Source organism: Sphaerodactylus townsendi, linkage group LG11 (genome assembly GCF_021028975.2).
Source record: "Sphaerodactylus townsendi isolate TG3544 linkage group LG11, MPM_Stown_v2.3, whole genome shotgun sequence".
Taxonomy (NCBI): Eukaryota; Metazoa; Chordata; class Lepidosauria; order Squamata; family Sphaerodactylidae; genus Sphaerodactylus; species Sphaerodactylus townsendi.
In genome coordinates, this window is record NC_059435.1 from 52,030,505 (window position 1) to 52,047,703 (window position 17,199).

The following is a 17,199-nucleotide window of genomic DNA, read 5'->3' on the forward strand; positions in this document are numbered from 1 at the left end:
AGGAATTCCATAGACGCAGAAATAAAAGGCTTTGGTAATGAAAGTCCATTTATTAAGACATCTTAGAAAGCTCAAGTACACGCAGTGGCAGGAATGACACTTCCCGCCAGAAGCACAGGTTATAATACCATTCACCCCATCCCCCCTTCCTGATTCCCATGGGAACGGAGACTTCATCTCCCGCGCAAAGATAAAGTCTCCGCCGATGCATCTGGCCCATCGCCCGGGCTGTGGAATGCACTCAAGGTTACTTCACCATCAACACCATTGAATCCTTTACACTCTGCCTCCCCTAAAGAAGACCCCTTCCCCCCAGGTTTATGCGGAAAGGCGCGGTGGAAAGCAGAAATAAGGGTGGGGGCTTCAATGTTTTCGGAATAAAACCCATTGATTATACCCAGAGGAATATCCCACCCAAGAAACTAAATATTGCAAGCTGCCGCGATTAAAGCTGCAGAGTCCAGGATAGCGCCAATTTCAGAGTGCTTGTGGCCATCAATAATAGTCGGAGGGGCCTCTCCGCTGGTCGTGCCAGGCATCGGAAGCGGGAGCCTCCTTGAGCAAGCTGGAATGGAAGACAGGATGGATGTTACTAAGAGAGTTAGGCAAATCTAAGCGGGCAGTGACATCATTAATCACTTTAGTAATTTGAAAAGGTCCCACAAATCTCTTGCCAAGTTTGGAAAATTTATGCACGCCTTCTGAGATTTTTGTAGATAAATACACCCAGGAGCCCACACGCAGAGGGAAATCTGAGCCGGTGTTTATCCGCTTGCAGTTTTGGGAGTCCTTTTGCTTGCTGTAAGGCGGTCTGACCGACTTTCCATCCCTCGCTAGGGATGAAATCCATTGTTGGAATTCTGGGTCAACGCTGCTGCGGGTAGTTGTGGTAACGGGGGGAAGGAGCCACCAGACACAATTTCAAAGGGGGTTTTCTTTGTACTACTATGAACCGCATTATTGTAGGTATGCATCTCGCGAACGGAATAAGCTCGCACCAATTGTCTTGGTGGTAGTTGGTGTAACAACGTAAATACTGCTCTAGGGTTCTGTTCGCTCTTCTCCGCCTCGCCGGGCCACTTTGAACGTGGTAGGGCGGCGACGTCGGGCGGCTCCCAACAATCCCAAAAACGCTTCCAGAACTTTGAGATGAATTGGGGTCAGCGGTCGGAGACTTCACCTTAACGGGCGGAAATGGAGACGGTAAACATGTTGAATAAACAGCCGCGCCAACTTAGGAGCAGAGGGGATGGAAGCACATGGAATAAAATGGGCTTGCTTAGAGAATAGGTCTACCACCACCCATAAAACCGTGTTGCCATGACTTTCGGCAAATCTGTAATGAAATCCATGGAGATGACTTCCCAAGGGCGGGAAGCTACCGGGAGAGGTTTCAACAGTCCATGGGGCTTTCCCGGATGGTTTTGGCTTCTGCACAAACCGAAAGCAGCCTTTAATGTAAGCCTCAATGTCTTTGCAGCGATTGCGCGCCACCAGAACTGCCGGGCGGCTAAGTGCAGAGTTTTCAAAAGCCAAAATGTCCAGCCGAACGGGCATCGTGGGCAAGCTTCAAGAACTTGCTTGCGGAGGAGGGGAGGCATCGCGACCAACATTCCCTCCGGCCAAACTCCATTCTCCAAACGCAATTGGGAGTCCCCTTCAGCCGCTGAAGGGGCTCATGCAGCCCCGCCTCCTCCAATTCCCGCGAGGAAAGGAGAGACGAGACTGGGAACGGGGTGGAGGGGAGGCGGACGCTTTGAGATCGGGTGACAGCCAACCCCAACTGGGAGGGGAAAGAACGGTGCGTGGGAATGTCTCGCAAGGTAGCTCCACCCCCCTCGGTAGGCGAAGAGCTGGTGTCAGCCAGTTTGTTGGTTTTCCCAGGAAAAAATGGACTGTAAATGAGAAACGAGAAAAGAAATCGCCCAACGAAGTTGTTTTATGGACATCTTGAGGGGGGTGGAAAGAGCCGCCAGCTTTTTATGATCCCATCAAACTTGAAAAGGATGCTTAGCCCCTCCAGCCAGTGGCGCCAAGTGGAGAGTGCTGCTTTGATGGCCGCAGTCTCCTTGTCCCCCACAGTCCAGTTGAGTTCGGCACCAGAGAATTTTAGACAAATAAGCACACGGAACCAGTCTACCATCTTTATTTTTCTGCAACAGGGTTGCCCCGAAAGTGCTTTTGTCCGAGAAGGCCCACGGAACCACAAACGGAGATCTGGGTCGGGTGCTTTAGGATAGGTTCGTGGTAAACGCAGATTTTAATAGTTGAAAGGCTGTTTGACATTCCTCAGACCAGAGAAGGGGCCCCGGCTTGGCGGACAGTGAATCTTTACCCTTAGTGCGTAAGAGGTCTGTGAGAGGGAGAGTCAGTTCAGCAAATTGGGGTATAAAATCACGATAGAAATTAGCAAAACCAAGAAACGACTGGAGTTCTTTGCGGTTGGTGGGGGCAGGCCATTGGAGGACTCCAGGAAGTTTAGCAGGCTCCAGTTTTAAGGCCTCGGGCGAGATCCGTAACCCAAATAGTCAATGGAGGTCTGATGAAAACAGCATTTGGAGAGTTTGGCAAAGAGAGAGTTGTCAAGCAAGCCGCTTCAATACCTCTCGGACCAACATTTCATGCTCTTCTATAGTTTGGCAGTAAATTAAAACGCCATCTAAATATACAACAACTCCCTTTGTACAGTAAATCATGGAGAACCTCGTTGATAAGGGCCATGAAAGCCCGGGGGCCCCACTTAACCCGAATGGCATTATTAAATATTCAAACTGTCCAAACTTTGTATTAAACGCAGTCAGGTGTTCATATCCTCAGCAATTCTGACTCTGTAGTAAGCTTCTCTCAAGTCTAATTTAGTAAAATGCGCCCTTTGCCGAAAGTGCATCTAAAAGGTCCTTGATCAAAGGCAAAGGATATTTATTGGACAGGGAGACCGCATTGAGACCTCGATAATCTGTGCAAAGTCAGAAGACTCCATCTTTCTTTGACAAACAAAACGGAGCAGCGTAGGTGTGTTTGGTAGCCCGCCGTGATGAAACCGCTGAAGCAAGGTTCTTGTCTAAGAAAGCACTACGTTCATTCGCCGCATTGGGACACTTGCGGTAGAGTCTGGCCTTGGGCAGTTGCGCCTCTGGTTGTATGACAATTTTACAGTCAGTGTCTCTGTGGGTGGCAATTGATCGCATTCCTGCTCCTGAAAAAACTCTGGCTAGATCCTGATATGCAGGTGGGATGTCAATAGAATCGGAGCAATCACTGAGGAAGCCAGAGAGGGGAGTGTCAGGAGATCGCTGGATTTTCTTCCCAATTCATGTGTTCACCGCAGGGAGGGTCAGTGAATTCTAGGATCCTTTCTTTCCAAAATGAATTTTGGTTCATGTAACAACAACCAAGGCATGCCCAAAACTATGGAGGTTTGGCCACTGGCGCTAAAATGAAACTAATTCTTCTCCCAATGGTCGGCGAACGGAGGAGAACCGCTGTGTTTTGAATTGGGCCGGTCCTTCAAGCTTCCGAGGGGCTGCCGCCCATTTGGGTGAATGGTATGGGCTTAGCCAGGGAATTCGGTCCAGACCTCCAGCTCCTCTGCCACCCAAATGGGGCCGCATTAAGCAGTGGGAGCAGCCGGAATCCACAAGGGCCGAGGCTATAATGCAGTGTAAGTTTAGCTGGGTTGGCCAGAAATGCTTGAACAGTAATGGGAGCGCTGCCTCTCACTCACCGCCAGGAGTCGGGCCCATGTCCATGGGGCTGAAGAAAGACAGACAGCTGCTTCCCCTCCTCTGGTCGCCTTCGTCACCGCTTTAGACGAGCCAGTGGGAGGCGGCCCTGACTCATGGTGGTTTGGCAGACGGAGTAATGCGGAGCTGGAGCGTTGGTTTTGCTTCTTGGGACCGTTGGCGGCTAGATGACCTGGCCCTCCCCAGCAAAGACACACCCCAAGTCGGCGACGGCGCTCAGAGGTGGTTGCGGTAGAAGCGGCTCGGCTTGACTTGGTGGGCACGGTAGTGGTTTTCGGGCGCATGGCCTCCTTGACGAGCTTATTCCAAACGAGACGCCACTTGAGACCCCAACTGGATCCAATCTGCAATGGTAACGAGGGAACCCGGATTAAAACACAGTTTCACGTAGCTTGCTATCCACAGCATCCGGCAGAAGTATTCAGATCTCATGCGCTCAGGCCACTCAGGAGGAAGTCCAGCAGCCGCCGCATCTAAATTCACGGACAAATTCTGCAAACGGGCGGTTGCCTTGCTGGATGGTTTTGATGGTGCGGATAGCTTCATTCTCGGCGCCTGGATCTTGAAAGCGCGCCTCAAAGCTTGGAGGAATGCGGCACTGTGCGAGAGTCCCTCATCCTGCAAATCCAAAACAGTCACTTAACCAGTCGGCTGCCGCCCCATCTAGGACTGAGCCGATGTCCCGTATTTTCTCGCTCAGACCGGGTAGAGATCATCATAGTCTTCCAAGTGGGCATTGAGTTGCAAGATGAAGTAGGGAAGTTTGGAAGCCGGTCCCATCAAAACGGCTGGTATCGGGGTCAAAGCAGTTCCGCTCTCGACGGCTCTTGGCGCCTGCTGGGGAGGTGGTTGCGCTTCTGGCTGAGCAGGTTGGGCAGGCGGCTGTTGTACAGGGGGGGCTGGAATCGGGCGCTGGCGGTGCCGCTGGCATTTGGGTGGCAGGACCCAGGTACGCGGCCCCCCCTGGCACCGGGCATGATCAGTAACAGCATAGGTTCCAACTTGCGGCCCTCTGGTCTGCTGCCCTTAGTTCCCTCTCCAAAGCAGCCAGCTCCCTCTCCTTGCGAGCCAATGCATCTTGGTGCGCATGCAAAGCAGCTTTTTCTCGCCCTAATTTAAGCAGTTCGTCCCGCTTAAGGGCTTCAGTGAGTTCACTTTGGCGGCGCAGAGCCTGAACGCCGGTTGCCGCTTGTAAATCCAGTCTGGACTGTTCCAGGACTTTATCATGGACTGACAGATTCTGGGCGATTGCCGTTGGAGCGCCGCTTTGGCACGGTCCAACTCGAAGCTGGACTTCTTTGCGCTGTTGTTCCCGGTCCCTCTGCAGGGTTTCGCGCTCTTGCTGCAACTGTGCCCGCTCTCCTCCCATAGCTGGCGCTTCACGGTTCCATGCCGCTTGGGCATCTCGAAGTCGCCCCTACTTCCTCATCCCAGTCTTCTCTCGATGGGAGAGGAAACCGGTCCGGCTGGGAATGCAGGCTTTCTTCAGACTTCTTCGTCATCAGGAAGCGAAAGCCCTCGGAGACACCGTGAAGTCGCCGTGAAGCCACCGGTGGTTCCCCTCGAGGCACTCCCCAGGTGCGCGTCGCCGGACCGGGATGGGGGTCCGATTGGGAAGCTGCAATGGATACCCCTCCCAATTCCAGGTTGAGTCCCGGTGTCCTTTGGACGGGCCCCAGTGCTGTGCCACGGTGGTTCCTTGGGAGCATCACCAAAATACGAAGTCCAGGAATCGCTCAATGGATTCCTGCTGCCGCGATGAAAGGTGGTCAAGCCCGTCTCCTCCATGACAGGTTGCATCTGAGGTTTGTAATCCACACGCAGAACGGGTAGAGATCCGCTCCACAGGCGCCGATCCATGGACAGCGCCCCAAACGACTAATGGAAGTCCCCATCGTCGTCGCCACCGTCCCTCGTTCCAACGGAGTAAAGGAAGACTCGTGCTGATAATGCAGGACGGAAAGAGCCACCAGCGCAGGCCCGCTCTCCTGCCGGTTTCTAGATCCAGAAGGGAAAGGTCGGAGCCCTCTTTGGGGGCTACCGCACCTTCCGCAGTAACATTCAACCTCTCCATCGCAAGACAAGAGGTCCACTGCACAAGAATATAGATGAATTAGGATTCCTGCCACAATGTAAGGAATTCCATAGACGCAGAAATAAAAGGCTTTGGTAATGAAAGTCCATTTATTAAGACATCTTAGAAAGCTCAAGTACACGCAGTGGCAGGAATGACACTTCCCGCCAGAAGCACAGGTTATAATACCATTCACCCCATCCCCCCTTCCTGATTCCCATGGGAACGGAGACTTCATCTCCCGCGCAAAGATAAAGTCTCCGCCGATGCATCTGGCCCATCGCCCGGGCTGTGGAATGCACTCAAGGTTACTTCACCATCAACACCATTGAATCCTTTACACAGAGGCTGCAACAGATATTGGGCTGTAATCCCTAACATCCAAGGATTATTGCTGTTAAGTAATTTAGGGGAGCAGTTATGTATGTACTGTGGCAGAAGGGCTTCCCTAAGCAATTCATATTTGGGGCAATGGAACAGGATATGTTCCAGCTGGACAATGTGGGCGTACTCTGTCCGACAAGGGAGAATTCCTATAACGGCCTTGTGCCAGGGCTGGATAGTAGACATTGCATCTGGCTCTAGTGCCTAGGATCAGTGACATGCACTAGGTATGTATAATTGTATTTATTTACTTGTTATATGCGAAACCCATAATTCCAAAATGTTGTTGCTGACGCTTACGATAACCCCGTCTGGGAACGACAAAAAGCAACTTGCTCAAGACCATCACCCTTAATAGTTACATGCAAATCTGAAACTAGATTTACCATGTCCAACACCAACCAACTGTATTGAATACGAAACGTTCGGCCAATCTGCTTTATGGTTACTGAGGACCCAGAAACTTTAGTGGTTGTCAAAATTACACAAATAAGCATTATTTGTTTTAGTTCTAGTATAAAACTTGAGATCTCCTAAACTTCTGTGCAAATCATGCATACATTCTTGCTCGCTGTTGCAATGTATTTAGGGTTTTGTAGTGTTAGTGCTCTAACACTATAATGCCCGTAATTCAATGCAACAATAAATAAGACTGCATGGGTGAAACAGTATCTGGCCCCGTTAAATGCATCAGGAAACAAAGGAATGGAATCACAAACAGAGCCAGTCAAATTGTAGCTATTCCAATTTTCTGACTAGAGTCAGAAAAAAAAATATGGGAACAGACTTTATCCTGTAAGATTTATGCAGCAACAATATTACTGCATAATTTGTTCCAAGGTATGGTCTATAAAACTCATTACCTAATTTTCTTAAACTTCCTAACTGTTTGTGACAAACTGGCACCTAATCCCTTATGAATCTGCTTAACTTCGGTGGCCCTGCTTTAGGTGTCCCGGCCTTCTAAGATTAGCTGGGTCGTCATCTTAATCACAGCATAAAAGCTCTGGAACTCTCACCCCAGTTTGATTCAACTGTTCGCTCCACATGCAATCTTCTGCCAGCAGGTGAAGCCTTTTTTGTTTCATTTGGCAGTCCGTCACTGATTCCTCCTTCCAAACCACTGTCTTAATTTCTGCTTTTCATGTTTTATGCGATTTTAACTTCATTTTAAAAGTTGTTAATGATGCGTGCTTTAATGTTTTAATCATTAAAGTTTTAATGATGTGTGTTTTAATGTTTTAATCATTAAAGTTTTAATGATATGTGTTTGGAGGCGGGCTGATTTTAATAATTTTAAAATGTGGTTTTAAATGTATGCCTTGTTAGCTCCCTTGGTGGTCCTTGTAGGGAAAAAAGCATACAAATGTTGCAAGTAAACAAATAAATAAATTTGAATCTTCAAGCTCTCCATACAAAGACAAAAGTGATTGGTAAGGGAGGAATATATGATGCTATCTTACACAGAGGTAATTCATTGATCTACTGAGTCCAGTGCCATCTTCCAACAATGGCTATGGAAATCTTCAAGCAAAGATCTTTCCTAGTACCAACAGCTTTAGGTCATGAAGTACCAAATAATCTTTAAAATATATATAGCACACCAATCTTCAATCAAAACAAACAATATTTATTTTTTCACAGACATAGAACAAGTTCTACAATAAATGGCGAGCCTATACTCCTTTCAAGTTTCAAATAAATATAAATTCAACCCTGCAACTTGTATGTCAACAACTATTTTTCATACATTCCTCACACAGTACAAACTATACTTTAGTGGGCAATTAAACCTCCGGTTAGGTTTTAAGTTTGCTGTGACTTCTTCCAACCCCATTAAATCGAGCTCCAATATGTGTTCTCTCTGTGCTTCTGTACCTTCCAGGCTAGTCGAAGCTTGCCCACCACTTTCTGGGACTGTGATTCCGCAGTTCTTTCCAAAGCTACGCAGTTGCCTTCAAGGGACTTTACCTTGAGAACAATTGTGTAGCTTCGGAAAGAACAGAAGAAAGAAATATTGTTTATTTTGATTTAAGATTGGTGTTCTATAAATACTTTAAAGATTATCTGATTCTTCGTGACCCCCAGATTACTATTGAACCTCCAGATTTGAGAGAGACGTCTCCTGGGATTGCAACTTTTCTCCTGATAACAGAGTTCAGTTTCCCTGAATAGAATGGCTGCTTGGAAGGTGGACATTATGGAAGTATAGCCTGCTGAGGTTTATGACCTCTCTAAATCCTCCCCCTCCTCAAATGTCCACGTATTTCTCAAATGGGAGCTGGCAACCTTATCTTGCACTTACCAAAAAAAACCCCTATTAATGCAGACAATAAGCTTATTCCTGACCCACACTAGATAACATGGGGCAAAAAGCAATGGAGGAGGAGGAGGAGGAGGAGGAGGAGGAAGAGGAGTAGTAGTTTGGATTTATATGCCACCTGTAAGGAGAATCAAGGTGGCTTACAAGCTCCTTTCCCTTCCTTTCCCTACAATAGGCACCTTGTGAGGCTGATAAAGTTCTGGGACTGAGAGAGTTCTGAAGAACTGTGACTAGCCCAAGGTCAACCAGCAGAAATGTAGGAGTGCAGAAACACATCTGGTTCACCAGATAAGCCTCTGCCACTCAGGTGGAGGAGTAGGGAATCAAACCCATTCTCCAGATTAGAATCCACCTGCACTTAACCACTACACCACACTGAAGTAGTAAGCAAGTAAGGGATTCTGAAGTAGTAAGCTCTAGAATTCAAATGTTAAAACAAAACTTTCAAATGTTGCAGTAACAGCAATTTAGAAATGTATTATTGTGTTACCATTATTAAATTTTAGCTCACAAACTAGGAATACTGGACATTCTAATGGTGTCACATCTGTGTGGTTTAATACAAAGTGGAATTTCTTTCCATTTAACATAAGCTAATATAAATCTTCTGCTTCAAGATGTGAATATGGCTGTATTTGAAATGCAGAGTAATTAGGATATTTTCTACCAGTTTAATGCATTTGATGCTAACAAAGGCTACAGTAGTCATATATCCTTGAAACCATTATGTTGCTGACAGTTAAGAATTAGAGCTCTTAAAATGCTAATAGGAGCCAAAATCATTTAGGATCTCAAAGTCTACTTTCTATCCTCTTTAGTTTAGCATTGTACAATTCAATTTCACAATATCTAGCAGTGATGCCAAATTCTAAAGCTCAGATTGCTTTCAGTTGTCCACAGCTACATCATACTATCCTTTTCACTAGTGCCAATTTAGGCAGATACAGCATTAGTTAAATAATTAAAGCAATACTCAACATTGATGGGTAGACATCCCTTGCAAGAGAAATTAAAACTTGTCTGATTAAATATTCAGACACCCATCCTCTCAGTTATAACATGTAAACAGTTGCTGTGACTCAAGTACACCCATGTTTGCTTTATTCTTATTTACAAAGGGGCTTTTTTTTAAAGGCTAGGACTAATGCCATGGTTTTATAAATTTTTCATTTCCTGTAGCAATGTTTAGTTTTATGCTAAACTTAAAAATTTGTGCGGGGGGAGGAGCAAATAGTTGATTGTAATATCACAGCCATGTCAACATGTGCAATACTGAATCAGTCAAAGGAAACTCTTTCATGAAGATGAAGTGTTGTGACCCAGTGCTGGCCAAATTGGGAACAAACGACACAATATTAAAGCTGTTCCTGATAATTCAACAGTGATGAGACCCAGAGGTTAGAAAGAAACAGGGAAGTGAGGAATGAGAATGACTTCTCAGTACCCTCTGACACAAGCGCTGTTGGACCATGGCATCCCCACTGCTTGACTAAAGAAAAATCTTGCAAAAATGATGTTGTTACACAGGACTGCTGGGAAGAGTGCCTTACACAGTGTGCAAAGCCAGAGGTGAACACATGTGTTAGTAAAATGCTCGGGGTGGGGGGATGTTTCAGTTGCTCACCACCATATTGATCTCTTATACAAATCAAGACAACCAAAAGGACAGAAAATTCTTTTAATAAGACATGGCTAATGTGTCAGCAGTGCTATGCATTAGCAGCATAGCTGCCACAACGATAGCTATTTCCCACTGAATTTTGTTTGTGTTACAAACTTGCATATGATTGTATTAGAAGAAGAAGAGTTTGGATTTAGATCACCCCTTTCTCTCCTGTAAGGAGACTCAAAGGGGCTTACAATCTCCTTTCCCTCCCGCCCCACAACAAACACCCTGTGAGTTGGGTGGGGCTGAGATTGCTCAAAAGAACTGTGACTAGCCTAAGTTTACCCAGCTCTCATGTTTTGGAGTTCCCCAGATAAGCCTCCACAGCTCAAGTGGCAGAGCGGGGAATCAAACCTAGTTCTCCAGATTATAGTACACCTGCTCTTAACCACTACGCCACTGCTGTTATTAGGAACATTATGCAACTGAAGTGACACTGCACAACCACAGTTACTTAATCTACACTTGTGTCTATTTTGGAAGACAACAGTCTCAGTACAAAACACCATTCTGAGCTTAAACTCCTGAACTGCTTAACTGCAGACACCCATGGGAGAAACTACAAGGGGCACAGAAATTCACAAATTAGTTCAGAGATTCAGCTTTGATTTGACAAATTCATTATTTTAATATTCATTTCATTTATACCTCGCCTTAATTTATACCTCACCTTTCTCTCTAATGGAGACCCAAAGTGACTTACATTGTTCTTTCCCCCTCCATTTTTCCTTCACAATAACCCTGTGAGGTAGGTCAGGCTGAGAGTGTGCACAACTGGCCCAAAGTCACCCAGTAAGCTTCCATGGCAGAGTGGGATGTGAACCTACGTTGCCTAGATCTTCATCCCCTAACCACCCGGCTCTCAAGAATGTTTGGTTGTAGGATAATGTTTGGTTGTTGAACATTCAAAACATATCTTGGGACTCCCAGACTCAGTTTAGCCTGTGGTCCACTGTCCAACAGTTTGCTAACAAGCTTAAATTGAATATTTATTCTTTGAAACCCTTAGAAGCCAGTTAACAATCATGCCAAGAATAGAATGATATATGAAGAAAAATACATTCATGAATGTGGTTTAATATTAGGTAATACTGATGCGAGCCCTGCTTCAGCCCAGCTTGGATTTCATCATTTGAAAAATTGCCTTACCCTGCTTAAGCAACCTTTGGAGCATTACCCTTTTAAGAAAACCACAGAGACAGGCTGCCCAACAGGCAGCTTCTCTGAAACCAAGTCTTACAGCCTGCGGGGGGAGGGGGGGAATGGGTGCGTTAGTGACTGTTTTCTCTGCTACGCTGTCTCCTGCCTTCTTCTCTGCCGCCCTCTTTCAGCCGCTTTCTGTGCCTCGTTCTCCTCTGCCTTTTCCACCAACACCTCCCATCCTGTTCACCCTCCATGGCCACTAGTTTATTCCCTCTCCCCAGACCCACCTTGCCCCTCTTTAAAAAGCCTCCCAAAGGCTTCTGGGGCGCTCCTTTCCCCCAACTGCGGCTCCTTTGCCTGCTCAGCGCTCCACCTCCCCATGGACCTTTCCCACCCTCGACTTATACGCGAGTCAATAAGGTTTCCCAGTTCTTCAAGGCAAAATTAGGTGCCTCAACTTATATGCGGATTGACTTATACGTGAGTATATACGGTATATTCCCCTTTCTCTCCTGCAAGTAGACTCAAAGGGGGTTACAAACTCCTTTCCCTTCTCGCCACTCCTTTCCCTTTCCCCCTCACAACAAACACCCTGTGAGGTAGGTGGGGCTGAGAGAGTTCAGAAGAACCGTGACTAGCCCAAGGTCATCCAGCTGGCGTGTGTTGGAGTGGACAGGCTAATATGAATTCCTCAGATAAATCTCCACAGCTCAAGCGGCAGAGTCAAACCCAGTTCTACCTGCTATTAACCACTATGCCACTGCTGCCTCAATTTACTATTGAGACATGGGTCAGTAATGGCCAGGTGCTTGCACAGAGGGTTATCTTTCCCTTTCAGCCAGATAATATGAACTTAAGCATTTGGTAGTGGAACCTGCAAGTTTGAGAATCAGGTTATCAAGCAGTTTGTCCACCACCTCCTATCTTTTTATAAGTTAATTTCCACTTACATGGAACTTCTGATATACAAGGAACATAACGATCCTCAGTGTACATGTCCTCAAAGACAGGGATTAGCATTCTTACTTCTGAAAATAAACATCTGGCCACGATGCATCCAATGCACATATGGCTGGACAAGGATTGGAAACCATCCTGCCAACTCAGTAACACCATCTACGATTTTACTGGAATCTATGCTGGTATTATTTTTAACAACTATGCACATGTCCCCTACTAGGTGAAACGATTTAGACTGTAACCTTAAATTATCCAGAGAATTACTAAAGGATTGCCTGGGAACCTATGCTGCTGTTATCAGAAGATAAAAGATTCATACTATAGATATAAGGAAAAATCATGGTTTGGCTGTGATTAAGCATGTTGGAAATCCCTAATTAGTATTAGGGATTATTTGGTGAATCAAAACCATATAGCAAGTAATTATATACACTTCTGCAAATGAAAATTCCAACAGTGGTCCAAACCAAGTGGGCATGAGCATAAAGTCAAATTTTTAAAGATGTCTAATGCCAAGGGTTGGGAAGCGCCGTTCTAAGATGCTAAATCTATAACAAGCCACACAAATTTATTTTGGTATTAAACCCTCCTAGAAGTTCTGCTGATCCAATGCTACGCCTTGCAAATCTTTAGGCCAAACATACACATTTTAAATTTGCTTGCAGTAGTTGATATGTCATATTAGAATAGGTGAAGAGACGCCTGCAGGGACACAGTTGGAACGGGGAAGTAAGTATTAGCTAGTCAATGAAGATGTAAACAAGCCAGTTCTGAAGTTAGCCTGATTTCTGACACTGTAAAACCTTAAATGGTTTGCTGCAGAAAAACGTAAGAAATAATTGGGGCAGGCTGACATCTGAGGACTTCAGGTTTCAATTGCTGCTATCCTTCCAGCAAACTGTCCTCATTATGGAGCAGGCTACTTTTAAGACATCACCCCGATGATTGCAGGCATCCAATACTAGTATAAAATTTAGATATAATTCATTCCACCTACAGCTAGCCAACAAGATTTATTTATACCTCCACAGAAAGAACAACCAATGTAAATTACAGCATTAGAAAACAATTAACTTGTTCTTTGAAACTCAAGCAGTCCATAAAGCATGCTTTTAATTCTTCCAGTGCTAGCTCAATATGGTTACTTCAAGCCATCATTCATCAAATAATTTACAAAAGTCATTTTTATGTGGAAAGATAACCTAGCAGAAATGCTTGGCTGGATACAATGAGCCCTGTAAGCAATGGAGGAAGGTGGCAAAATGGCAGACTTTGGCACTATCCAAGGACCAACAACTCAATTTAGCGAGTACAAGGCTCAATGCAAATATCAAGGGAATTCAGAATGAACTGGACAAAGCAAGAGATGCATTTTTTAAGTTGTCCAATAACTGGAGGTGGGAAACAGTAACGGGGTGGATTCTGCATGGGCGAAAAACAGTGGTGTGAAAACTGTGTGAAAACAGTGTAAAAGGGTTTTACACCATTTTCACACTATTTTCACACTGCTGTTTTTGGCCTATGCGGAATCCACCAGGGACTCTGGTGCTGCAAGTCATTTTCCAAACATCTCTTTGCACGCATTCAGATGCGAGCAAATTGTAATGCATGTAATGCTTGATTTGGAAGAGGGGGATCTGGATTTAAACATTATATGTACATTACCCCGGATTTCTTGGAGGAAAAAGGGATATGGGGAAAAAAACAAAAACAAAATCATATTGTGTCTACATGTTACTAACAGGAAAGGAGATTAACCATGCTAGATTAGTTTGTTGCTTAGATGAATAAAATATTGTTATTCGGGGCAAGAGTGTCCAGGTTTGTCATTTTAATTGAAAGAACCACATAGTAGAGAAAAAATTTGAATGATGCAGTAGTAGAATTGCCCCTGCAATAGTAAAATGAATGCACACATTTTTTAAAGTTACAAACTGATAAGAAGCGGTGGGATTATTAATCAGTCACAAGCAGTACTGTATACATGCCAGAGGCATTTGGTCAACACATTCCAGAGAGCAGCCCTAAAATGCAATGGGTACATCAGGCTGGATAATTAATTGCATATTTCCTGTGAACATATATTGTACACTGAATATTGGTAAAATTTAAGGGTGCTGGAACAAAAGAACTTTTTTTAGAAACGACATTTTGAGCTTAGGTAGGAAACTATGGAGTACTCGAGGCCTAGTAAAATAAGAGGAAAAAGCACCAAAGCACTTGTCTGCATATGTCTTCATTTGTCAGTAACAGATTCAGTAGTCAGCTTTATATACTAAGTCACCCTGTGTCTCATGTTCTGTGTTTCAGCCAATCACAAGCACTGTGGGTAAATTCCCAAAAAGCTTATACTTTCAGTTGGCCAGCTTTCCACTTACAACTTGTTCTTGGAGAACTAATGCAGAACCTTTAATTTTTTCCCTTTAAATTAAGAGACCCTATTGTTATCAACACCAAATACTGCAGACCTTAACAATGCATATACGAATATCCTCTGTCCCTGCAAGTCACACATTTTGTTTCAACACACAAATACTCTTTTACATCCTGTTGAAACTCCCTTTCAATTTCTTTGGACAACCACAGTAAGTAGAATGCTGCTGCCACCATTTGATACAGCCAAGAAGAAAAAGTTTAACTGAAACATAACACTTTCAGAAGAGGCACTCTTACCTGAATTATATGTGGAAATCAAAATGCTTCTTAGTGCTTAATATTTGATAAACCTTTGCCATAAATATTGTTTTTTCCAAAGACTTTCATGCCTTCTCCAGCCTCTGGTTGTAATCTTACATTCGGTACAGAAAAAATAGAGGACACTGTTGAAAAAAGATGGAATTCAAGTTACTATTTTTTAAAAGCTGGTAAGATTATGATGCCCTAAACCAGTGGTAGCAAACCTATGGCAGGGGCTAATGGGAATTGTAGTCCATGAACATCTGGAGTGCCATAGGTTCACCACCATGGCCCTGTACAAAAGCATTCCTTTCCTCCACATGTGTATTTATTTATTTATTTTAATCTTATATAAATAAATTAAAATAAATAAATAAATACACATGTGGAGGAAAGGAATGCTTTAGTACAGGGCCATGGTGGTGAACCTATGGCACTCCAGATGTATTCAGAAATTTGTATAGCCTTGCTTTGAATACACACACACAAATAGAAGACACTGGCCAGTTATTCACTGGTGCTCTGCCCTGAGCTGAAGGGAGATTTTTTGGGGGGGCAGAGCTTCTGGACGTCGCCCCCCCCCCACTTGCGCGCGCACACACAAACACTGTAAGTAAGATCCTATAATCGCCACCGTTTGTGAGAGTGGGCAAAGAGTGAAATTTCCCCCTGCTTCACAGGGAAGATGAAATAAATGGCCCTGCATTATTCTTTGCTTTGGGCTTTTTGGTTTCATCCCACCACCTCCTCTCTACTTCTGCCTTCGCCAATGATTGGAAGAACAGTTCAAAACTTTATTTCGACTTCAAGCATTTGCACCATTTTTGATCTATCAAAATAATGATAGATCTAATACAGAAATAGCAAAATACCAAAATGAACAACAAAATAACAAGCCTCTCCTCCCACGGCAGCAGTAGTCACCGTGTGTGTGTGTGTGTGTGTGTGTTTGTGTGTGTGTGTGGGGGGGGGGCAGTAAAGAGAACATCAGTTCTAGGACATGGTTCCCTCCTTTAGCAGAGTGTGGTCCAGGGAACTGCTCTGCCCTTTTTATTTGGGAGAGGGGATTATTTTTAAAAAGAGGCTACAATATTTATATAACTGCAAAAACAGTAATATTGATATAACAGCAATTTAGAAGGTTTACAAAGTCAGCAAACTTTTGAATGTGTGCCATTAAGAGTGAGTTGATGGGTGGAGCTAAGAGAACCAGGAAAGCAGAGGCCCAGGACAGTTCAGCAAGCAAGCTGCATAGTAGGCAGTGGAGTGCCTCCTCACATGTAAACAGTGAAATGCGAGGAGACCCCACTACAACCCCATTGTGGAGCGAAGAGCCCCAAGGTAAGCCTTCCATGCATAATGTGCCATTGTGACTTGATTTGTTACCAATCAAAACCAAATACCTCTACCACTCCTATATTAAGGTCACAGCTTACAATCAACCCTCACCATATTTTTATGCAAACTGTCTTGAAAACCTCAAATGAACAGTACATATTATACTCTTAAACACCCTAGAAGAAGACATCATAGTCATAGAAATGAGGATATGACAATGCCTTTTCATGGGACATGTATTTTATACTTTTATTTATTTATTTATTTATAGGTTTGGTCTAAGGATGAACCTTGGCCTTGCATGCTTCCCTCCTTCCTTCATGTATGGCCCTTCGGGGACGGGGCGGGATAGAAATTTAAAGTATAAATAAATAAAAATAAATAAAAATAAATAAATTAGCAATGAGGTTCACTTGAGTATGTATGTTTCTGTATCATAAAATTAGTTTTTATATTGCTTTTGGAAAACCGAATGTGTTTACCAAGACCACCTTTGTATGCAAAAGGCAACTCTTTTGGAATTTTAAAGATTCCAACATAAAATTACCATATTTTCATACAATTGTAGGATATGTTACATAAAACCATAAATGTTAATAATTCAACTCATCAAGTGAAATTGATCCAGCTGACAGTCTTGCAGAATCTTATGCCTGAAAGTGTACTTAATTCAATTCTCTCTACCCCAATAGAGGCCCATATGTTTCTCCTATAAATCACAACATTTCACTCAAATTATAACTGCAATACAGAGGTACTGATCTATCTATTTTGTTTTTCATGTACTCTCTAATGAATACAACAATATTATGATCACAAACTAAATTAACATTTATACATTTCTTTGAGAGTTATTTCCACTGGCCAGTTTCAACTGTAATTGTCTGTTAAC

General features: G+C 44.2%; 1 protein-coding gene across 3 annotated transcripts in view; it reads right to left on the minus strand.

Annotated features, from left to right (window-relative positions):
- Positions 1–17,199, minus strand: part of CDK14 (cyclin dependent kinase 14) — a 297,405-nt gene that overhangs the window by 51,129 nt on the left and 229,077 nt on the right. For all 3 annotated transcript variants that reach the window (XM_048510771.1, XM_048510773.1, XM_048510772.1), the window contains one exon: positions 14,967–15,112. In XM_048510771.1, the coding sequence (XP_048366728.1) occupies positions 14,997–15,112 (116 nt within the window). In that variant the 3' untranslated portion in view covers positions 14,967–14,996. The remainder of the gene's footprint in view (positions 1–14,966; positions 15,113–17,199) is intronic.